The sequence below is a fragment of the Paroedura picta genome, chromosome 6 (genome assembly GCF_049243985.1).
Source record: "Paroedura picta isolate Pp20150507F chromosome 6, Ppicta_v3.0, whole genome shotgun sequence".
Taxonomy (NCBI): domain Eukaryota; kingdom Metazoa; phylum Chordata; class Lepidosauria; order Squamata; family Gekkonidae; genus Paroedura; species Paroedura picta.
The window spans coordinates 4,978,963-5,002,836 of NC_135374.1; the positions used below are offsets into that span (position 1 = coordinate 4,978,963).

A 23,874-nucleotide genomic window follows, 5' to 3' on the forward strand; every position below is an offset into this window, starting at 1 on the left:
TGTAGGATCATGAGGGCACTGTACCTGTAGGAGCCATCTGCAGACTCATGTCTCCATGGAAGACCATGTGCCGCGAGGGGGAAGCCAAAGCGTGTATGAAAGAAGCCTAAAGAGTACTTGCTCTATTACAAATGGCCAGTTTGTCTGGCATCATGTATGTGGGAGAATGAAGGCATTATCTCTAAAAGAAAGACCTGCGGATACACGTATCTTCATGGAAGGCCATGTGTAGCAAGAGAAAGGACAAAGTGTGTGACATAGTAACCTAATCAAAAGTGTCCTTTTCTGATCGCAAACGACCAGCTTGTCCAGAATGGCGTGTGTGGGGATCATGAGGGCATTGTACCTGTAGGAGCCATCTGAAGAGACTTGTGTCTCCATGGAAGGCCATGTGCAGTGAGGGAGAAGACAAAGTGAAGGAAGAAGCCTAATCTCAAGAGTACTTGCCCTGTCACAAATGGCCAGCTTCTCTGGCATCATGTGTGTGGGAGAATGAAGGCGTTGGCTCTACAAGACAGATAGGCAGAGACATGTATCTCCATGGAAGGGCATGTGTAGGGAGGGAGAGGACAAATTAGAGTCCTTTTCCGATCACAAATGACCAGCTTGTCCAAAATCAAGTGTGTGGGGGATCATGAGGGCATTGAACCTGTAGGAGCCATCTGAAGAGACTTGTGTCTCCACGGAAGGCCATGTCCAGTGAGGGAGAAGACAAAGCACGTGTGAAAAGCCTAATCTTCTCTGAGAGCCAGTTTGCTGTAGTGGTTAGGAGTGTGGACTTCTAATCTGGCATGCCAGGTTCGATTCTGCATTCCCCCACATGCAACCAGCTGGGTGACCTTGGGCTCGCCACGGCACTGATAAAACTGTTCTGACCAGGCAGTGATATCAGGGCTCTCTCAGCCTCACCGACCCCACAGGGTGTCTGTTGTGGGGAGAGGAAAAGGAAGGCAATTGGAAGCCCCTTTGAGACTCCTTCCGGTAGGGAAAAGCGGCATATAAGAACCAACTCTTCTTCTTCTTCAGTAATCTCAGGGCTCTCTCAACCTCCTCTCCCTCACAGGGTGTCTGTTGTGGGGAGAGGAAAGGGAAGGCGATTGGAAGCCCCTTTGAGACTCCTTCCGGTAGGGAAAAGCGGCATATAAGAACCAACTCTTCTTCTTCTTCAGTAATCTCAGGGCTCTCTCAGCCTCCCCTCCCTCACAGGGTATCTGTTGTGGGGAGAGGAAAGGGAAGCCGCTTTGAGCCTCCTTCGGGTAGGGAAAAGCGGCATATAAGAACCAACTCTTCTTCTTCTTCAGTAATCTCAGGGCTCTCTCAGCCTCCCCTCCCTCACAGGGTGTCTGTTGTGGGGAGAGGAAAGGGAAGGCAATTGGAAGCCGCTTTGAGACTCCTTCAGGTAGAGAAAAGTGGCATATAAGAACCAACTCTTCTTCTTCTTCAGTAATCTCAGGGCTCTCTCAGCCTCCCCTCCCTCACAGGGTATCTGTTGTGGGGAGAGGAAAGGGAAGCCGCTTTGAGCCTCCTTCGGGTAGGGAAAAGCGGCATATAAGAACCAACTCTTCTTCTTCTATCACAAACGGCCAGCTTGTCTGGAAGAATGGGTGCGAGAGCATGAGGGCATCGTCTCTACAGGAGAGACCTGCAGAGATGTGTATCTCTATGGATGGCCATGTGCGGTAAGGGAGAGGACAAAGCATGTGTGAGAGAAGAACAAAAATTTGCACCTTCAGCTCGTCGTCCAAGATGCCGTGGTCTCATTTGGAATACCGTGTGCAGTTCTGGTCGCCGCATCTCAAAAATGATCGTCTAACATTTGAACCGGAGCAGAAAAGGGGAAATAAAGTGAAGGACGGGAAGGGAAGCCTTCTCTGCGAAGGCAGGCGGAAGAGGTGAGGGCTCTTGAGCTTGGAGAAAGGACAACATGATAGAGGGTTCCAAAATGGCGCATGGGATAGAGAAGGAAGAGAAAGAGTTCCTTTTCTCCCTTCCTCACAATCCAAGAACTCTTGGGTATTCCCATGAAATCAAGGAATCAACAGGCTTGGAACAGACAAAAGGACGTCCCTCCTCACCCAGAGAGGAAAGGCGTGGAATGCCCTGCTGCAGGAAACGGTGGCGGTTACAAGAACAGTCTCAAGAGAGGACTGGAGAAACACGTGGAGTGAAGATCCACGTGTGGCTCTTGGGCTTGTCAGTTCTTTTGCACCCACCTCGCAAAGTAGTTCTCTTTGAGTTCTCTTAGCCCCACCTACCTCACAGGGTGTCTGTTGCGGGGACAGGAAGGGAAGGTGATCAGAAGCCGCTTTGAGACACATCAGACCGGCTGGGTGACCTTTGGCCAGTCGCAGTTCTCTCAGAGCTCACTCAGCCACATGCAAAAGGATGTCTGTTATTGGGAAGGGGAGCTGTTTGGGACTCCTTTGGCTAGTGAAATGGAGGGTACTTAGCATGCTTTAGGAACAAATGCTTAGGGCTGATTCTGCGCAGAGCAGGGGGTTGGACTAGATGGCCTGTATGGCCCCTTCCAACTCTATGATTCTATGATTCTAATAAAACAGCCTTTCCTCCTGGGGAAAGATGCTCCAACCCCTTAATCTTCTTCGGCACATTCCCCTGTTCTTGTCCCATCTCTTCCATGTCCTTTTTGGCTCATTTGCCATTACTGTCCTTCTGAATAATCTTGTGGCTTTTCTGACAATAATTGGGTTATATATCTAGCAGCGGCTTCTGACAAGCTGTGTTTGATTCCCAACTCCTTCATATGCAGCCAGCAGGGTGACCCTGGGCTTGTCCCAGTCCTGTTAGAGCTGTTCTTCCAGAGCAGTTCTCTGAGAGCTCCCTCAGCCCCACCGACCTCACAGGGTTTCTGTCGTGGGGAGAGAATGTAAGCAGCTTTGAGACTCCTTCGGGTAGTGAAAAGCGGGGTATAAAAATCGACTTGTTTTCTTCTTCTACATCCCAAAGTCTTTGTCCCGTCTCACCGAAAAGAACTTCACACGGGCCCCAAACGTACTGCAAGGTCCCAGTGAAGGAAATGCCAACTTCTCAGCTCAGCTGCGACCACAGAACAAACCCACTGCCCGTTACAAAGAAATCGAGTTGCCCACAGACATGAGTTTAGAAATACACAAACGTGCCTTTAAAAAAACCCTTCCTTTTTAAAGATGATCTGGTGGACGAGGCTGTGATAGGAACCTTAGAGGCTGAGCACCAGAAAAAAATGCTACATGTTAAAACACATATTTATTGCCATTCATGTGAACATCTAAACCAGGGGTAGTCAAACTGCGGCCCTCCAGATGTCCATGGACTACAATTCCCAGGAGCCCCTGCCAGCGAATGCTGGCAGGGGCTCCTGGGAATTGTAGTCCATGGACATCTGGAGGGCCGCAGTTTGACTACCCCTGATCTAAACATTTAAATATATCCACGTTAGACCCACAAATCCAGAGCACATTGGCAGGATAAATAAACTGATACCATATAACTAAATGTCTCTCATCCCCCCTTGGGGTCTTCTTCAGTGGCCTGATATTTTAAATACGCTCGTGCAATGGAATAACGGGGACTATAAGGTGGAAAGCTAGAAAGGCAGAAGATCCCACACTTACAAACTGTGTCCAAATTTATCTCTCGGAGCCCCGCATGAAAAGATTTATTCTCCAAAATTCCACCCGTATCGTAGCCCTCTCCTAGCCGGAGCGCACGCTCATGTGTCGCATGGATTTGTACAATAGCATGAGTCTAATGTTGATGAAACTCAAATACTTTGGCCACCTCATGAGAAGGAAGGACTCTTCAGATCACCTTTTACTAAAGAAGGAAGGACTCCCTGGAGAAGAGCCTAATGTTGGGAGCGATCGAAGGCAAAAGAAGGGGACGACAGAGAATGAGGTGGCTGGATGGAGCCACTAAAGCAGTCTGTGTGAGCTTAAATGGACTCCGGGGAATGGGAGAGGACAGGAAGGCCTGGAGGATCATTGTCCATGGGGTCGCGATGGGCCGGACACGACTTTGCAACTAACAACAATGTTGATGCTTTAAATTTTGTTAATGTGCACATGTATGGCAATAAGTATTTGAATTTTAATATTTAGGGCTTTTTCCCTCGCTGCTCAACCTCTAAGGTTCCTAACTTGTATACACAGGTTGGGTTATTTCGTTCCCTCTTTTGTCGTTCACTGGGCAAGGCCGCGATGTCATAGCGATAGACGGCATGGCCGGGCAGCTTTTCAGACTGCGTTTGAGTTTTCGGCTGAAGGTTTCTCCAGGCTGCATTAAAGCGCTTCCAGAGGGACCCACAGCCAAATTGCAGACACTCAAAACCTTTTAGCCATCCCCGACACCTCTCCGGCTGCTTCGGACAGCGTTCCCTCCCCAGGAAACCAGCCCCAGCTTCTGCGATCTTCTGGGTACGTACAGCCAGTGATTTCCCACAGGGCAGGGCGTGAGCCGGAGAGAATGGAAGACGCATTAAGGGTCTGGAAGTTATCTAATATTAACACCTGCATTTAGAGTGGAGCTTCACAAATGATTTGTAAATTAGCCACAAGCCACTTGGAAGCCAGCTGGCAAAGAGTTTAGATCTGCAGCACCCTTCTGCTCACCTGAGAGGCATCGAGGTGCATAAAATTCACAGGAGCTGCAGGCGGGAATCAAAAGAGCCAGCTTGGTGTAGTGGTTAGGAGTGTGGACTTCTAATCTGGCATGCTGGGTTTGATTCTGCGCTCCCCCACATGCAGCCAGCTGGGTGACCTTGGGCTAGTCACAGCACTGATAAAGCTGTTCTGACCTTGAGACTCCTTCAGGTAGAGAAAAGCAACATATAAGAACCAACTCTTCTTCTTCTTCCTTCTCTTCCTCCTTCTCCTCCTTCTTCAGTAATATCAGGGCTCTCTCAACCTCAAATACCTCAGTAGGTGTCTGTTGTGGGGAGAGGAAAGGCAGGGGGATGCTAGTTACTGCCTCTCTGCTGTTCAAGGTGCAAAACCCAAGCATACAGGAACAGGAAAAAAATACGCACAAACAGATCAAGACAAACAGATCATACAAACAGTATGAAAGAGCCAGATTTTTTTCTATTCTGCTTTTCTCTACCCAAAGGAGTCTCAAAGTTGCTTACAATCAACTTCCCTGCCTCCCCCTGCAACAGACACCCTGTGAGGTAGGTGGGGCTGAGAGAGCTCCAAGAGAACTGACTGGCCCAGTGTCACCCAGGTGGCCTCACATTTCTCAAAGTGGCGTACATTCGCCTTCCCTTTCCTCTCCCTGCGAGGGAGGGGAGGCTGAGAGAGCCCTGATATTACTGAAGAAGAAGAAGGAGGAGGAGGAGAAGGAGGAGGAGGAGAAGAAGAAGTTGGTTCTTAGATGCCGCTTTTCTCTACCCGAAGGAGTCTCAAAGCAGCTTCCAATCACCTTCCCTTCGTCTCCCTACAACAGACACCCTGGGAGGTAGGTGAGGCTGAGGGAGCTCTGAGAGAAATGCTCTGTGAGAACAACTCTAGGAGAACTGTGACTGACCCAAAGTTACCCAGTTGGCTGCACATGGATGAGTGGGGAATCAAACATGGTTCTCCAGATAAGGGATTGCTGCTCTTTAAGACCGCACCAGGCTGGGCAAGAGGTCAATGCCATGGAAAAATACTCCAGAGGGTGGCTTTCCAGATGTCTATGGACTCCCAGGGGCCCAGGGGCTCATGGGACTTGTAGTTCATTGTCATCTGGATGGCCACTCTTTGGCCACCCCTGCTCTAGAGCCCCATATCAGCAGAGCGGACATGACAGGTTCTTTCTGCAGTAGAACCTGGGCGGACCATCAATTGAGACGTGGGATCCAATTCCTGGGGTCCCCACAGCGGGTCACACGTGCAACACAAGGAAGAAGAAGAAGGAGAAGAAGGAGAAGAAGGAGAAGAAGGAGGAGGAGGAGAAGAGTTGGTTCTTATATGCCTCTTTTCCCTACCCGAAGGAGGCTCAAAGCGGTTTACAGTCACCTTCCCATTCCTCTCCCTACAACAGACACCCTGTGGGGTGGGTGAGGCTGAGAGAGCCCTGATATCCCTGCTCGGTCAGAACAGTTTTATCAGTGCCGTGGCGAGCCCAAGGTCACCCAGCTGGCTGCATTTTATGCAAACAGGGAGAGAGGGCTGCACTCCCTGGGCTGGTTCATGATGCCAAAATAGAAAACTCAAATTTTATTCTGGATGGAAATAAACTATACAAAACTGGGGTGGGCGGGCTGCTTCCTCCCCCCCCCACTCCAAAATCAGCAGAATCAGCCCATGGCGCTTCTATGTAAAACACACCCCCCTTTTTTTTTTCTTCGCCGCCAGCTTCAGGTTTACAATTTATATCCCAGAGGCCAAGTCGCTAATTCTGCTGGAACACAGAAGCCCGTGACATATCTAATTCCTCCCCATACACATAGACAAGTGAAATTGCTTCATTTGGAGGGGGGGCTGTTTCCCCTTTCATAGAAGCATGAAAAGGGACTGGGGGGGGGGCCACACAGAGCAGCGGAACATGCCCAAAGGTGACTGGCTCAAGCCCAGTCTGGACACATTCCTGCACTCCAAAAAACCTTCATTTCGGGGAGCCAGCCAAGTACCACCGGGAAGGGGCACAGGGTGCGGTGGAGGGCACTTACCCCCTTCGACGAAAATCCTCCCCAACATTCTCAGCCGGCACTATCCCATGTACGGTTTTCGACTGGACGCAATTCTTCCAAAGGTTCGAGTTAATTCAAACCGTCTTCAGGATTTTCACGGGAAAGGGGGAGAGGCGGAGCTAACGAAGGAAGCCCAAATAAGTAACCAACCTGATGTTGTTGTTTTGTCATTCAATTCCCACCTGCTATTTGCTCCCAATTCTTATCGCCGGAAGAGGCCTGTAATTATTTCGAATGCGTTCCCCCCTAAAGAGACAAAATAAAGCTCTCATATACGGGCAGCGTAAAAACTGACCCCCGACTCTTTTGTTTTTTTAATACATACTTTACAAAACAGATCAACGAGCAACGGACGGCCAGCAGGGCTGGCTCTGTTTACAACTCTGTTCAAAACTCATTCAAAGACAACGGTTCCAAATAATTAATCGCTTTCTCCCAGTTTGGAGCCCTGAATTTTTTTTTTTTTTTTACAAAAGGGGTGAAACCAAAGCATCTAAAACAAGGAAAGGGGCTTTTGTTATTGTCTTTTTAGAGAGGTCCCCTCATTCCCCCTCTTCTGCTAAGTCTCTTCTTTGAGGTCGGAACTGTTGGAGGAGAGGAATTCCTCCTGGAACTCCGCTTTCTCGGGATAGAGTTTCATGTAAGTGTCTACCATCAAATCCAAGTCGTGCTTGATGTCGAAGTTTATGTTGAGCAGGGCCAAGTTGCTCGACCTCTGCTCCGTCAGGGTGTTCCGCAGGTAGGCCTTCAGGCGCCGGCGGCCCACTTCGAATTTCTCGCTCTCCACCCGCATCACCGGAAGGATGCACAAGACCTTGAGCAGCGCGTACACGTTGGGGAAGTACTTGATGTCGGGCAGGTGGAGGGCTTCGTAGATTGTCGTCGGAAGCTCGATGTCCTTCCCTCTGTGCTTCCACTTGATGCGCCAGCAGTGGAGTTCCGCCGACAACGTATCCGGGTTGGGGAGGTCGTTTTTGTACATGTCTGCGTGCTGCTCCTCGGAGGTGTTGAATTTAAGCTGCCCCATGACCGAGGGCACCAGGGACAGGCATTTCAGGGCCCTCAGGTGCTGCTCCGAAAAGATATCTTTCAGTTCCTGAATTATGTGCTCCACGGTCGGGATACTGAGGGCCTCTTTGTAATAATTCTCCGGCGTGACCTCGGACTCCAAGTTCCCTTGCTGCGCGCGGCAATACTTCCCTGGGAGCTTGACGGGCAAGTCCAGCTTGGTGGCCAGGTTCGTCGCTTCCTCGAACCAGAATTCGTGATAAACCTCGATGTTCTCCATCACCTCGTTCAGGGAGTGCAGCACGGCGGTCAGGCTGCTGGCGGCGAAGAAGACGTCCGACGTCTGTCCCTGGAGGTTCTTGCCGAAGGCCCTCGTGAACGAAAGGATGTTCTTGACGATCACGGCGGTGACCACAAAGTCAAAGTCGGCCAGGGCGCTAGAGAGGATGTTCGCGCGGCCGGCCACCAAGGTGTTCCACCGGTTGGAGGACTCGTTGATGCCGTCCAAGCACAACACCAGGGCCTGCATGAGGTCAACCACGATCTCAAAGGTATCGTGCCGGCCTGTCCAATGGGAACGGACAACGCCCTTCAGCTCCTTCCCCCTTTCCTCGCTATTCTGGAAAAGGAGGGAAATGACATTGTCCAAATCCGCGAGCACCTGGGACTGGTGGAAGAACGAGCAGACTTCTTCTATCGTCCCCAGCGCGATGGAAATGCCCAAGACCGGAATGGACTTAGCGAGCCATATGTTCAAGGCACAGGACGAGGAAAGCGTGTACACGGCCTGCGGATATTTCTCCAAGATCCTCATGGCTACAGTCTTCATCTTCGAAGCGAACCCGCTGGAGACGATGTAGGCCTGGCCACGGCAATACTCCATGTTCAGGCCCCATTTTTCAATGATGGTGGTATGGAATTTGACCGCCAGGACGTCGGGGTCCGCTTCGTAGGGCAAGAAACCGATGAACTCCTCCCGGAGGTTGTTGGAATCGTCGACGAATCTCACCAGCACGGGCAAGTTGTCTTCGCCGGCGAGATCGACGACTTCCTCGGTGACGATGGAAAAGAAGTGAGAGTCGCGGACCTCCCGGAGTGTCTCCTCTCGGATACAGCTCTCGCAGATGTCCAGCATTTGTTTCTGCTGGGCTTGCGAGCAGTAAGCCAGGTTCACCGCTGTGGTCTCAAAGCGCTTCCGCAGAACCTCGTCCCCAGAGTTTATTCTGAATTCCAGGAGGGCCTGGAAGTTGTCCGGGGTGAAGATGCCTTCTGGGAGTTCGTCCGTGCCGTGGCCGTCCAGCGGAATGTTCTGCCTCCCCATCAGGATCAGGATCTCAAATAACGATTTCAGATAATCTTTGTTCTCCCGCTCTTCTTGCGTCAAAGGGGCGTCGTCTTTCGAGGGCTCGTCTCCTCCTTCCTCGGACGCCGGATCCTGCAGCTCGTTTTCCACCGACTCTGGATTGCTCTTTTCTTGCTCGTAAACTTCGTCGACTAGAGGGCAGGAGAGAAGAGATAGTGAAGCTGTAATTTTAAAATTCTGGGCGACATTTCCACACACACCCCCCCCCCCCCGACAAGTTTAAGCCTCAGAGAAAAACTTACTGGCAAATGACAGAATTTGTGAATGAAATGATCCAAGGAATTAGAAGAAGAAAAGAAGAAGAGTTGGTTCTTATATGCCAGCCACAATTACATGCATAATTTCAGAATCTAGAGCTGCCATTTTCAACAGGGCCATATGACCCCCTGGGGGGCCCTAGTACATTTGGTGCCCGCAGACTGGAAAATGTGAGGAGTCAAAAGGATTTGGGAGGGGGGGGGGATGATAACTGTATGACATCATTACTTGCTAGAAAGTTCAACCTTCGTCGGGGGGTTAGGGCAGGGGTGGTCAAACTGTGGCCTTCCAGATGTCCATGGACTATTCCCATGAGCCCCTGCCAGTGAATGCTGGGTTAGGGTTAACCATCATCCTGCACTGGCTCTTGTGGGGCAGTTGCTGCTGAACAGTGGCAAGCCGACAGGCCTGGGTGAGTCATGCAGATCAGGTGATATTCAGTTGCCCAGTGGTAGCTGCTAGGTCCGGTGCTAAGAATCCTCCATCAAAGCCCCAAACAGGCCTAGAAAGAGCCCCTGGCCTCTCCCCCTGACTTTTAATGATAGCAGCCAAAGCTTGGAGGCTGACAATAACTTTGTCATTGCCTAGCAACAGTGACTGTAAAGTCGTTTGTTTCTTAGAGCGACAGGGGCTGCTTGTGTTATCTTGGGAATATTCTCTTTTTGCCTATCTTTTTTTTTCAAATTTCAGCTTTTTCTCCAAACCTGGGACTTCTTTCAGGTTTGTAGAAAGAGTTGTCTTTGCTTGTTCATGTCCCCAATCTCCAGGTTTAAGTATCCACACGTGGGGCCATGTTGAAAATTAGATATATTGAGGATTTGCCAGCATGCAGTCAGTTGGGTACAAGGAATGTTTCCCCAACGTGGCTTGCTTGCTATTCAATCTTTACTACAGCCACAAGCCACGCAGACAATAAAACGGCTTGCTACCGAATCGGGGTTAAGTCGTTCTGTTTGTTTAAATCCCACATTGCAAAAGGTTACGATAAAGCACATGAAACGCTCGTGCCAAAGTAAATGTTTTCACCTGGCCAGAGCCAAAAAAACTTCTCAATGTCGCTTTAAGGGAAAAAACGGTTCTTATTTGTCCGTTCGATCCAATGAAAAGCCTTATTATATGACTTTGTAGAAAGACAAGTCATGGGGGAAATGTTAAGAATAGAAATATCTGTCATTTCTTTCGCTCACTTGGCCAAGATATAAACTGGCCCCTGAAAACAGCCCAGAGAGCCATCAGGACTCCCAGTCAAGCACGCTGATACGACACATGTTTGCAAGGATGCTAACAACGGTAGATGCTTAAAAACAGAACTAATGAAGAAACCAGGATAACACAGCAGAAACGATTCGGCCGCAGCCCAACTGGCTGAAATCCCACTGATGTCCAAAAACAGATCTGAATACATACTAAACCCAAGGATCCTCAGACTTTTGGCGCCTTTAAAAACCTTTGGAACTGAAAAAAATGTGGTGGGTGCCACAGGAGGTGCAAGATGGCTGCCGCAGGAGGCGGAGCCAGCCACAAAATGGCCGCTGCAGCTTACCTTCAGTCACGCACTGGAGAAGCTTGGGTAGTGGTGGGAGGGGCTGCCAAAGCCATATCTCTTTCAAGAATACCTGCACAGCCAATCAAATCTCCAGTGGCCAATCGCAAGCCTGGCTGGGCAAAAGCCCTGCCCACTTTCCAACATGCACGCTGGGCTCCAAGAAAGGTTTCAGTGGGCAGGGTACCATGATGCCTGCAGGTGCTCTGTGGGGGGCTCCCTGTGCTAATCTCACTCGCTGAAAGAGAACCCCTCAGCAGACCCATAGGGGCAGCTTATCAACAAGTAAGGGTCACTTACTTTTCTGCTGCTTTAACGTTCTTATTTCCTCTTCACTCTGGGGGAAGAAAAACAGCGCTCAATGATCCCTTTGGGAAAATCTACAAAACGACCACATCCCTAAACCAGGCAGCTCCTCTGAATCTAAGCATTCAATTTTATTAGATGTCTAAAGCAGGGGTAGTCAACCTGTGGTCCTCCAGATGTCCATGGACTACAATTCCCACGAGCCCCTGCCAGCATTCGCTGGCAGGGGCTCATTGGAATTGTAGTCCATGGACATCTGGAGGACCACAGGTTGACAACCCCTGGTCTAAATGATCCAGGTCACCACTGGTCTATGACAAAATTTATTCCACTGCTGGACTACTCGGACTGTGAAATTCCCCCCACCCCACCCCGATATTTAGCCGATATCTTTCTACACATAATTTAAACCCATTCCTGCAGATCTTCCCCTCTGCTGCCAATAGGAACCTTTCCCTGCCCTCTCCTAAGGGACAACCACTCCGATACTTAAAAGCAGCAATCATATATTTCTAGAGATGCACTGGCAACCTGTACCGCATAAGAAAGACAGTTTTCATCTCCTGTAAAAGTGGTAAACTTAAATCACGTGTGCTGTAGTTGGGATTCAGGAAAGTCGGAGGAAAGAAGATACGAGACAAAAGATTACTTGTATTGCTGCCACACTGAACTATTTGGGTCAAGCAATTTTAACTTTTATTAGTTTATAATTATTAACTATTTATTGGATTAATTGGCCACTAGGGTTGCTTGAAGAGCCTCTTGTGGCGCAGAGTGGTAAGGCAGCAGACATGCAGTCTGAAGCTCTGCCCATGAGGCTGGGAGTTCGATCCCAGCAGCCGGCTCAAGGTTGACTCAGCCTTCCATCCTTCCGAGGTCGGTAAAATGAGTACCCAGCTTGCTGCTGGGGGGCAAACGGTAATGACTGGGGGAGGCACTGGCAAACCACCCCGTATTGAGTCTGCCAAGAAAACGCTGGAGGGCGTCACCCCAAGTGTCAGACATGACTCGGTGCTTGCACAGGGGATACCTTTACCTTTAGGGTTGCATGCTCCGGCGTGCTTCGGCAAGCACCCAAGCACAGAGAGGAGGAAGTTCTTGCCTCCCCAAGCACCAAGAAGACAGAACTTCACTGTCGCAGACACATAAGAGAAGCCCTGTTGGAACAGGCCAATGGCCCATCCAGTCCACCACTCTGTGTCACACAGTGGCCAAAACCTAGAGGCCATCGGGAGCTCCACCAACAGGGCCACCACACCAGGAGCCCTCTCACTGTAGCCCCCCTGGATCAGGCCAATGGCCCATCCAGTCTAACACGATGGGTCACACAGTGGTCAAATCCAGGGGCTATCAACAGATCCAAGGGTGGGGCCAGAACTCCAGAAGCCCACCCATTCTTGCCCCCCCAAGCACCAAGAAGACAGAGCACCACTGCCCCGGACAGAGTGTTCCATTTACACTTCATGGACCTCTGCTCCATATGTTTACCCGTATGTTTAAAGTTTGTCCAAAGAGATTTTTACAAGAAAAAGACCACCTCCACCCCCCAGTAGCATTCTATTGCATTAGACCCTGTAAGGCAGGGATAACCTGTGGGACTCCAGATGTTCATGGACTACAATTCCCATGAGAATTGGGAATTGTAGTCCATGGGACATTCATGGGAATTGTAGTCCATGGACATCTGGAGGACCACAGGTTGACTACCCCTGCTGTAAGGTATTATGGGATGAAAAGACATGTGGATCACTAGTTTTTTTTGGGTGTTAACGGTGATTGGAAGAATCTGACTCACCAGCTCTTTGATTCTCTTCCTGTGCCTGCTGTGTGGATTGTTTAGATGGCTCGTCAGGTCGAAGATGGTGGGCACAGCGTTGTCTCGTAAAACGGTCCTGTAGGGACTCTGTGGAAGAAAAGGCAGGCCGTCGTTCCAAGTCCCTTCTAGGAAGGAATCCATAACCTCCCCAGGAGGAGCTGTGGCTCAGGGGTAGCACCTCTGCTTGGCACGCAGAAGGTACCCGGTTCAAACCCCGGCGTCTCCAGTTAAAATGGCGCAGGCGGAAGGTGGTGTGAAAGACCCTCTGCCTCAAACCCTAGAGAATCACTGCCAACCTTAGACTATACTGACCTAGATAGACCAAGGGTCTCATTCATTATAAGGCAGTTTGATATGTTCATACAGAGACAGCAGAGATTCTCAACCAGGGTTCTGGGGAAACCCGGGGTTCCACAAGAGCTCTCCAGGGGTTTTGCAGGCTTTCCCAGCAGTTCAGACAGCTGCTGACATCACTGGATGTCACTCAAGCCTACTTTCCCTGCTGCTCTACCCATCCAGACTCTTTCTCTACAATGGAAACAGTAAAGGATCAATCAGTTGATTTGGTTTTCTCCCACATCTTACTTCCACACCTGCTGCTCTGAAGGGGCAGGTCACCACTTCCGGGGTTCCTTGAAGCCTGAAAAATATTTCTGGGGTCCCTCAAAGCCTGAAAAGCATTTCCTGACAGCCCTGGAAGGGTTTTGTGAATGGGTTGGAGTCAATCTGTAACCATTATATATTTCGGAAGAGCCACTGTGGGAGGATCGGTGTCCGGGACCCGTCCGGGTGTTTGGACATTGCTTCCGGCTCCGCAGGTGAATCTGGGCGCACCCAGCAAAGCCGGGTGCCCCCGGATTGGGCTCCCTGGATGCCGTGGAAGGCACTCCTGTGGTGCCCTGGCCAGCCCGCTGCCTGGCCTGGCCGCCAGCTTGCACAGCAGGCTGGCCGGCTGTGGAGATGTCAACCAAGCCATCGGTGGTGCGCACAGGTAAGGCAGTGGCAGAGCCCTTGGGGGGAGGGGAGCACGCACCACTAACACCTGTTGCACTTGGCCTAGTTTTAATATATTTTTTAAATTTGTTAAATATTTTATCCTGAAGAATGTCTCAGGGTTTTCTCAATGGCAAAGTTCAGTAGGAAAAGCAGCCAATCCTGCAATACCGACCAACCGCACCCAAAAACGCTTCTGTTTAAAATCTGCTTTACTTAAGTGCTGTAAAACTTATGTAAACTATATAGAAGGAGAAAAAGTCTCTTCTCTGATGAGGCCATTGTTGATTCTACACGCAAATATCTGTTTACAGATTCCGATTTTACGCCTAATGTCTGGTCTGTCGACGCTGAGGCCAGAAAGCCTTTGGCATTTCCCTCCGGATTGCTAGTTTGCGACCTTTGTTTTTCAGGGGTGGAAATATGAGACGCAGGCAGATGCTCGTGAGCTTTGTGAGGTGTACTGCGTCGGAATTTTTAGCTTGCGATGAGTTGAGACTTGTAAAGGGTAGAAAGTTTGCACTGCTGAAGAAGGCAAAACACATTTGGTGCTCCAAATTAACACAAGAAGGAGAGTTTGTTCTTAGATGCCGCTTTTCTCTACCCAGAGGAGTCTGCAAGCGGGTTCCGATCGCCTTTCCTTCCTCTCCCCACAACAGACACCCTGTGAGGGAGGGGAGGCTGAGAGAGCCCTGAGATTACAGAAGAAGAAGAAGAGTTGGTTCTTATATGCCGCTTTTCCCTACCCGAAGGAGGCTCAAAGCGGCTTCCATTCACCTTCCCTTTCCTCTCCCCACAACAGACACCCTGTGAGGGAGGGGAGGCTGAGAGAGCCCTGAGATTACAGAAGAAGAAGGAGGAGGAGGAGGAGGAGGAGGAGGAGGAGGAGGAGGAGGAGAAGGCGGATGGAAGCCACTTTGAGACTCCTTCGGGTAGAGAAAAGTGGCACATAAGAACCATCTTTTCTTCTTCTTCAGTAATCACAGGGCTCTCTCAGCCCCCCCCTCCCTCACAGGATGTCTGTTGTGGGGAGAGGAAGGGAAGGTGATTGGAAGCCGCTTGGAGCCTCCTTCGGGTAGAGAAAAGCGGCATCTAAGAACCAACTCTTCTTCTTTTTGTGGTAGAGAGGAAAGGCGAATCCACCCCGGCTCTCCAGATTAGAGTCCGCCCCTCTCAACCATTATGCTGAGCCGGCTCTCGGGTTTTAACTGCCAGGAGGGGGAAGAAAACCTGCTTGCAGAAAGAAAAACTTCTACTAACGCATCTGTAACTCTTCCACGAGCGATTTCTCAAAGGGCTACGTGGGACAACTCCAAGCATTCAAATATTCTTGGGTTCCTGACAGATGTAGTGAATGCAAAGCCCACGGCCTCTGGGGTCATTAATTCATCGAGACTGTTATTTTTAAAACATTCCAGGGGTCGGGGATCCAGTTCTCTTTCCGAGAGTGCAATTTTCCCCTCGGAGAGTTTCAGATGAGCTTCTTTTATTGAAATGTGGTATCCTCAGCGGGAAGCCTCCATCCCCCGCCCCCATCCTCCATGCTGTGGGAACCCCCAATACGCCAATAGCCTCGGCACGGTTTTGCACGTAAGTAACTTGAACAGGTTTCCGAGCACTGAAACGCACAGGCTCAGCATGCGCGGGAGAAGACGGAATCCGAGATCTTAACTGCCTCGCTCTCTCAGAGAGGGTCGGCTAATTAGCCAGAGGCCATAAATCAAGTCGTGCAAATGGCGTGCCTTGGAATGAGACTCGAATGCTGGAGAGGTCCCCTTCCACCGTTAATGTCGGATTCAAGGGGGTCGCCGTGTCGGTCGGAAGTAGCACAACAAAAATAGAGGCCAGGAGCACCTTTAGGACCAACAGAGATTTATTCAAGGCGTGAGTTTTTGAGTGCAGGCACTCTTCGTCAGTCTAAATGAATGTTTTTGTGAACTGCAGCTGAACTCAAAAGGACTGACTGGCTGTTATAGCAAAGAATTATCTATCTATCTAGAAGAAGAAGAAAAGTTGGTTCTTATCTCTCTCTATCTAGAAGAAGAGTTGGTTCTTATCTATCTATCTATCTATCTATCTATCTATCTATCTATCTATCTATCTATCTATCTATCTATCTATCTATCTATCGCCACTCTCAGCAATGCCAGCTCGTGGTGGGGTTACAAGATAAGAAATGATTCAAATGGGTCGCCGTGTTGGTCTGAATTAGCGCAACAAAATCAGAGTCCGGTGGCACCTTTAAGACCAACAAAGATTCATTCAAGGCGTGAGCTTTTGAGTGCAAGCACTCTTCGTCTTGCACTCTTCGTCTTGCACTGGAAAGCTCACGCCTTGAATGAATCTTTGTTGGTCTTAAAGGTGCCACTGGACTCTGATTTTAAAATAAGAAATAAAACACAAGTCCCCTAAAACCCCCACTAATAGCACAACAGTTAACAAAATATTGAGAACAGCTACAAATGCGGTAGCAAACCAACCCCCCCCCCATCCCCGCTGGGGACTAGGAGAGAAATGCTGGCCACCACTGTTAGACTGTGGTGGAATCCCTTCTTCCTTCCTTTGGGGGGCCCACAGATCTTCTCTCTGCACTAGCCTCAACCATAGACCTGGTGGAAAAGCTCCTTCGTATGGCATCATATGGCTTAATTTGGATATTGTGACACAGTTGACTAATTTGCCGGAATTTGCTTGTGCCTTCTATCTCCACAGTTATGATGGTTGTTCATTTAGTCTGAGGAAGAGTGCCTGCACTCGAAAGCTCACATCTTGAATAAATCTTGGTTGGTCTTAAAGGTCCTTAAAATCAGGACTCTGATTTTGGTTGCACCGTTAATGTCAGTAACCAAGTTGTGCTTCAGACGCCACGGGCCAGTCCCTCTTTTCACTTACGCTTCTGCAGATCATGGATGCTTCAAAGTGCTTCGCACACAGCCGGTAATGCTTGTTCAGCTGGTCTGGAGTCTTATCTTCCAAGTCAGCCCTCCGGCAGTTCTCGACCCACCGCTGACATCTGCGAGAGAGACAGGGGTTGTTTTTTTAAACTGTCGCAAAGGGCTCCCCAGCTCACATGCCACAAGCGACTGAAAAAATCAAAGAGGGAGGGAGGAATAGCATCCAGGATAGAGGAAGGGAAGGGAAGGAGACAGAGGAAGGAAGGAAGGAAGGAAGGAAGGAAGGAAGGAAGGAAGGAGGGAGGGAGGGAGGGAGCACTTAAATTCAGGAAGGAAGGAAGGAAGGAAGGAGGGAGGGAGGGAGGGAGGGAGGGAAGGAGCACTTAAATTCAGGAAGGAAGGAAGGAAGGAAGGAGGGAGGGAGCACAAATTCAGGAAGGAAGGAAGGAGGGAGGGAGCACTTAAATTCAGGAAGGAAGGAAGGAAGGAAGGGGGGAGGGAGGGAGCACTTAAATTCAGGAAGGAAGGAAGGAAAGAAGGAGGGAGGGAGGGAGGGAAGGAGCACTTAAATTCAGGAAGGAAGGAAGGAAGGAAGGAAGGAAGGAAGGAAGGAGGGAGGGAGGGAGGGAGGGAGGGAGGGAGCACTTAAATTCAGGAAGGAAGGAAGGAAGGAGGGAGGGAGGGAGCACTTAAATTCAGGAAGGAAGGAAGGGGGGAGGGAGGGAGCACTTAAATTCAGGAAGGAAGGAAGGAAGGAAGGAGGGAGGGGGGAGGGAGGGAGGGAGGGAGGGAGGGAGGGAGGAATCTGGTTGCTCTTTAAGTAGCTACCAGACTCTGATTCTGCTCTTTGACTGTGGACCAACACACTTTACCCACTGGAGAAACTGAGAGCTTCTCTGAGCCCCATCCACAGAGGGAGTTTCACCACTTAGTCTCTGAATGAGTTACTGTTCTCGCCTTGCCCCTTTTCCAAAGATGACTAAGTGTGCGTTCCCTGCATCTGAGACGACTGAATTGTTGCTCTCTAACAGAGGTCTAGTCTCACGCAAACATGGGAGGCAGGCGGCTGGCTCGACACTGTCTGCCTTTTCGAAGGAACCAAGAAAAGTCACTTTCAATCGTAACTCCAGAAAAGAGATCTCCCTGAAGCCCGCAGGTATTTGAGAAAGACTGCTTTAAAACTAAAACCTCGACATTAAGGCTGTGAAGATCATTTTCTTCTGTCGCTGAAGTCAAAACCTAAAATCAGTTTTAATTACCGGCCTTCAAGAGTACAACAAAACACAAACAGAACTCGCTGGGGAACCTCGTGCTATTTGGCTCGGCTTATTGGCTGCCTCAAACAACTTTTGAACCTAGAAAAGGAAGACTAAAAAGTTATGCATCTCACAGTTCCGCACACGCTGGGCGATGCATTTTCAAAGCACACTCAAAGTAAATTTTCCAGAGAGGGTAACAATCTAGCAGACCGCTGGTTGGTCAGTTCAAGCGTGCGGATTCACTGGAAGGCCCTTCGGGAGCCCTGGGGATGTTGCTAATTTCGGTCGACCTCAACCCAATGCCTGGCGGAAGAGCTCCCTTTTGCAGGCCCTATGGAACTGTTTTAGATCCACGCAGGGGTAGTCAAAATGCGGCCCTCCAGATGTCCGTGGACTACAATTCCCAGGAGCCCCTGCCAGCATTTGCTGGCAGGAGCTCCTGGGAATTGTAGTCCACGGACATCTGGAGGGATGCAGTTTGACTACCCCTGCGCTAGGGTCCCGATCTCCTGTTTGAAATGAGGAGTGACTTCCTTCTATCCTGCAGCAATTGATGGAAGACTGGCTGTCATTTAACCCGATCAGGAACAGGGATGCATCCCAGCAAGCTACTGAGCCAATTAATGTCTCTTTGGGAATCTGCTATGGCTCAGCGGGAATGCATCACCTTGGCAGACAAAAGTCCTGGGTTCAAGTCCCCTCATGTGCAGTTAAAAGAATCAGGTGGAAGAGGGTGAGGAAGACCTCTGGCTGAGACCTTGGGGAGCTGCTGCCAGTCAGAGTAGGAAATACGGGCCCACAGGTCTGATTCAGTATCAGACAGCTTGGTGTGTGTGGCGTACTTAATAGGATTTCCTTGCGACCAAACGGCCCTCTAAAGAAAATGGGTTAAGTTGTTAGAAGAAAAATAAATCCTGGACAAAATGTGACACAAATAACAGGCTCTTTTTAAAAACTGGTTATATTGGAAGTTGTGGCAAAAATTTAGAAAAGAAGAATGATGGAATATTTATTTATTATTTGACTTCTATGCCGCCCCACTTAGACTCAATGTCTCACAGAAAACTAGAGTTGGAAGGAACCTCCTGGGTCATCTAGTCCAACCCCTTGCACTGTGTAGGACACTCACAACCCTCTTGCTCATCCACTGTCACCTGCCACCCCCTTGAACCTTCGCAGAATCAGCCTCTCCGTCAGATGGCTCTCCAGCCTCTGCTTAAAAATCTCCAAAGATGGAGAACCCACCACCTCCCGAGGAAGCCACTGAGGTTCCACTGAGGAACCGCTCTGACTGTCAGGAACTTCTTCCTGATCTTTAGAAGGAATTTCTTTTGCATTAATTTCATCCCATTGGATCTGGTCCGTCCCTCTGGCCCAATTCTTCGGTGGGGTTTTTAAGGGCAGAGATGTTCAGAGGAGGTTGGCCATTTCCTACCTCTGCATTAAGACCCAGTTTGGTTCAGGCGTGTTTGCCATTGAATGTCCACTGGCAGGGGCTCATGGGAATTGTAGTCCACGGACATCTGGAGGGCCACAATTTGGCCGCTCCTGCCCTACACTGTCGCCATAAGTGAGCTGTGATGTGGCGACACTCTTAACGTTGGGGCATTGCAATTATTATAGTAATCCTCCTTGAACCAAGAAGAGGAAAGGCAGACTATAGATGTTATCATGCAATAATAAGTGAATTCATAAGTATACCAATATCAAATGCTCATATCCCCCAATTGGCTGGGAGACAGCACCACTATATAGTTATAACAAATGGCCAGGGGTGGGTGGGCCTCCCTCTGTCACTTGGCGCACAGGCTAAATTTGGGTAGTCGTAGTAATGATCCCCAACGAGCTGGGCTGTGAACGAGCTACACCAGAGAGTAAGAGCTGCGTGACCTGGATGGCCCAAGCTAGCTTGATCTCATCAGCTAATCGGAGTCAGCCCTGGTTAGTTTTTGGACTGGGAGACTTCCAAGGAAGTGCAGGCTTGCTATGCAGAGTTGGAAGAGCTCCATAGGGCTGTGATTGTCCTGCATAGCACAGGGGGTTGGACTAGATGGACCCAGGGTGTCCCTTCCAACTCTATGATTCTGTCTAAACCTCCGGAAGAAGTTCCTGACAGTCAGAGCGGTTCCTCAGTGGAACAGGCTTCCTCGGGAGGTGGTGGGTTCTCCATCTTTGGAGATCTTTAAACAGAGGCTGGAGAGCCATCTGACGGAGAGGCTGATTCTGTGAAGGCTCAAGGGGGTGGCAGGTGACAGTGGAGGAGCGAGAGGGTGGTGAGTGTCCTGCACAGTGCAGGGGGTTGGACTAGATGACCCAGGAGGCCCCTTCCAACTCTGTGATTCTGCTTTTTACACCCCCTTTTCACTACCTGAAGGGGCCTCATATGAAGTTAACAAACAACTTTCCCTTCCTCTCCCCACTACAGATATCCTGTGGATTATATGGGGCTGAGAAAGCTCTGTGAGAACACCTCTAACAGGCCTGTGACTAGCCTAAAGTCCCACAGCTGGCTGCATGCGAAGGAGGAGTGGGGACTCAAACCCAGCTCTCCATATTAGAAGCTGCCGCTCGTAGCAACGACACCATGGTATCTGCTCCTTGCTGGTCCACACTGGACCAGTGTCACTCTATTCAAGTGGGAATTCTAACCAAGAGGCACAGCAAACAATTACAAATTACGGGTATGTCATGGATTCATGTGGGTGTGGCTGTGTTGCTTTGGGGCAAGGACAAATTTTGAGTCCCGTGAAGTGCACACGGAAGTTTATACCGTGAATAAAACTTAGTTGGTCTTAAAGGTGCCATGGGACCCAAATTGATGCTAAAAGACAGGTTCGCACATGCATAGCTGTGTCTCTTGGTCCACACGTGCAAATGATCCACCAAAAGGACAACAATCTGACGCAGGTGTGCGTACACGAACCTGCCCAGTCTGTGGTGCCCACAAAAGCTAGCCCATAAAGAATCCAGAATGCACCTCAGCCTGCTCTCTGGGATATGCATGCGTGAATCTAAAGACGTGCATGTCTCTGACAGACGTGCATGTCTCTGTGTAACTGCAAGCTTACACGTGCACATCTATGTCTCTTGGTTTACGAGTGGAAACGGTGCACCAAAATGTCCTGCAGGCAGAGCGACAGATGTGCATATGCAACCCTGCCCAGTCTGCAACATCCACAAATGCTAGCTCATAAAGCAGAAAAAGAAGAGTGGATTTTGACACCCCGTTTTTCTCTCCCCGAAGGACACCCTGAGACGTTGCGGTGAGGATCGGTATATAATTAAAATGAATGAATGAATAAAATAAGACCTGCAGGTCCACAACAGCTAGCCCATAAAGAACCCAAAATACACACAAGGCTGCTCTCTGGGTCAAGCATGAGCGACCCTAAAGATCCAGACACGCACGAGTACACGTGTCCAAGAGCATTTACACTTTTGCACGCTCATGTCTTTCTTTCTCGATTCACACGTGCAAACGGTCCCCGGAAAGGCCCCGCAACCCGAGTCGGAGGCGTGCACAGGCGACGCAGCCCAGCCTGCAGCGCGCAGAAAAAGCCAGCCCGCAGGAAGCGCGCGCGCAAACCCGTCTCCCTCCACGCCAAAGCCGCATCCACACGTGCAAGTCTGAAAGGCATCTCTAAAGTCCGATTCGCGCCTGCGCGTGCCCGCCGCCAGAAACACGTGTCAAGACCGCGTAACGTGCGAACCCTCCCCCTCCAGCGAAAACAGACGCGTGTCGAGTGGGCGTCTCGTGTGAAGGCGGCGCACTGACCGGGCGGGGTCCCTCGGGAAGCGGAAGAAGGCGAGGTCGCTCTGGGTGCTCTTGCGGGTGCAGTTCGGGGCGGCGCAGAAGTTCGGCATGGCGAGGTCCCGCCGGCGGCCGCCCCTTCAAACGCCCCGCGCGGCCGGAGGGAAGCGGCGCCACCGCGGGCAGGGCAGGGACGCGCCGGCGCAGAAGCCGCCTTCCCGGCAGCCCCCGCGCCCCGCCGGCCCGCCAATCCGAGCGGCGCACCCCGCCGCGCGCGCCCATTGGCTCGTTTTCCCCTCCGCGGCTAAGAGTTGAGGCGCGCCGACCACGTGACACGTCCGGGTTCCATTCGAACGCTTCTGGAGCGCACGCGCTCCTGCGAACAGGCGACTGCCGCTGGGAGAGGGAAGCCGAGTTCTCAATGCAATAAAATCAGAGTCGCCTTTAAGAGCAGGGATAGTCAAACTGCGGCCCTCCAGATGTCCATGGACTACAATTCCCAGGAGCCCCTGCCAGCATTCGCTGGCAGGGGCTCCTGGGTATTGTAGTCCATGGACATCTGGAGGGCCGCAGTTTGACTACCCCTGTTTAAGACCAACAAAGATCTATTCAAGGCGTGAGCTTTCGAGGGCAAGCACTCTTCCTCGGACTATGAACTCCAATCATGGCGGTTTGTGTTGAACAGGCCCTCCTCGCCTCTTCTCTCCTGCACCAGTTGGAGGATGCGCTTTCAAGGGGTGCTGGGATAGGGGGGACGCCGCCCTACAAGCTGTCTCCCGACCATCTGCCTCCCAGCCCTACCGACCAGCTCTTTCCCCCTTTACTTATTTATTTATTACATTTATATACCGCTTTCCCTAAGGCTCCTACACCGATATCCTATTTGTTTAAGGAGCGTCAGGGGAGGGCGGGATAGAAATTAATACAGAAATAAGATTTAAAAAATAAAAAATATAATAAAATGAAAGGGTGGAGGTGTAAAATGGAGGGTGCAGCGACGCTTCAGAGAATGCAAAAGACAGTGCAACCCTAGCCTATTGCAGCCGGTTCAATGAGCGACGGGAGTTCACGCTGCTGCAACGGATTTTCTTATTCGACTGCTAACACTAATGCAATTATAACAGAGGTATGAACGCAGATTGAGTCCCCCACCCCTTTCCCCGCGCTTTCAACTCGCGACCGGAATCTCCTTTTGCATCGCGCTTTTCTTCGTAACTCTATGGACTCGACTGGAGCCGCGTGGGATACTCCAAGCTACGACGCACGCGCAACGTGCAGGGATTCTCCCTGGGGCAGGAAAGTTTGATCGCGCATGCGCGCTCGCTGCTGGTGGAAACCCGGGACTTGTGCGCCCGTGGTGCGCTGACGCATTTAATAAATGGAACATTGTTATGGGGCTTATTTACCCGCGCTCTGCTACGGGAGAGGGGGAGTGCTCGAGCAGCGAGAAGACGACTAGGCTGCAGCTTGCTGGAATTCCTTTGCTTGGAAGGACCTTTTGCTGCAACACAATAGTGGGATGCGCGAAACCGTCGCAGGCTCTCCCCTTGGACATGAAGTCGTTGGGCATCCTTTCCCTAACAAGCTTGCCTTGAAGGTTGGTTGCAAGGGAGAGCTATGCATGGTCCCCTGAATTCCACGGAGAAAGACCAGCAAGAGCACAAGCTAGATGACAGATGCTGGTAGGTCTGAAGAGCCCTGCTGGATCGGACCGATGATCTAGCCCAGCATCCTGTCTCACACAGTGGCCAACCAATTCCTCTGGACAACCAACAACAAGGCACAGATGTCGAGGCCTTCATAAGAACCTCAGGAGGGCCCTGCTGGATCAGGCCAGTGGCCCCTCTAGTCCAGCCTCCCGTCTCACACAGGGGCCAGCCAGTTCTCCTGGACAACCAACAACAGGGTAGAGAGGCTGAGGGCTTCATAAGACCCTCAGGAGAGCCCTGTCTCACACAGCAGCCATCCAGTTCCTCTGGAGGGCCAGCAACAGGTCTCAGAGGCTGAGGCCTT

The 23,874-nt window shown here is 50.6% G+C and overlaps 1 protein-coding gene across 1 annotated transcript; it reads right to left on the reverse strand.

Moving 5' to 3' along the window:
• Nucleotides 1-6,943: 6,943 nt before the first annotated feature.
• On the reverse strand, nt 6,944-22,100 carry THAP12 (THAP domain containing 12). Its single transcript, XM_077341242.1, has 5 exons — nt 21,886-22,100; nt 16,850-16,970; nt 12,944-13,051; nt 11,143-11,179; nt 6,944-9,172 (listed from the first exon to the last, which is right to left on the reverse strand). The coding sequence occupies exons 1-5, from the start codon at nt 21,972-21,974 to the stop codon at nt 7,230-7,232; spliced, it is 2,298 nt and encodes a 765-aa protein (XP_077197357.1). The 5' UTR covers nt 21,975-22,100; the 3' UTR covers nt 6,944-7,229.
• Between the last annotated feature and the right edge of the window lie 1,774 nt (nt 22,101-23,874).

Excerpts from the sequence above, each read along its gene's own strand:
- THAP12 (XM_077341242.1), bottom strand. The coding sequence starts at position 21,974 with ATGCCGAACTTCTGCGCCGCCCCGAACTGCACCCGCAAGAGCACCCAG. Across the intron at positions 13,052-16,849 it reads CATCCATGATCTGCAGAAGC|AGTCCCTACAGGACCGTTTT; the intron begins GTAAGTGAAAAG and ends TTTCTTCCACAG. Across the intron at positions 11,180-12,943 it reads GGAAGAGAATCAAAGAGCTG|AGTGAAGAGGAAATAAGAAC; the intron begins GTGAGTCAGATT and ends TTCTTCCCCCAG.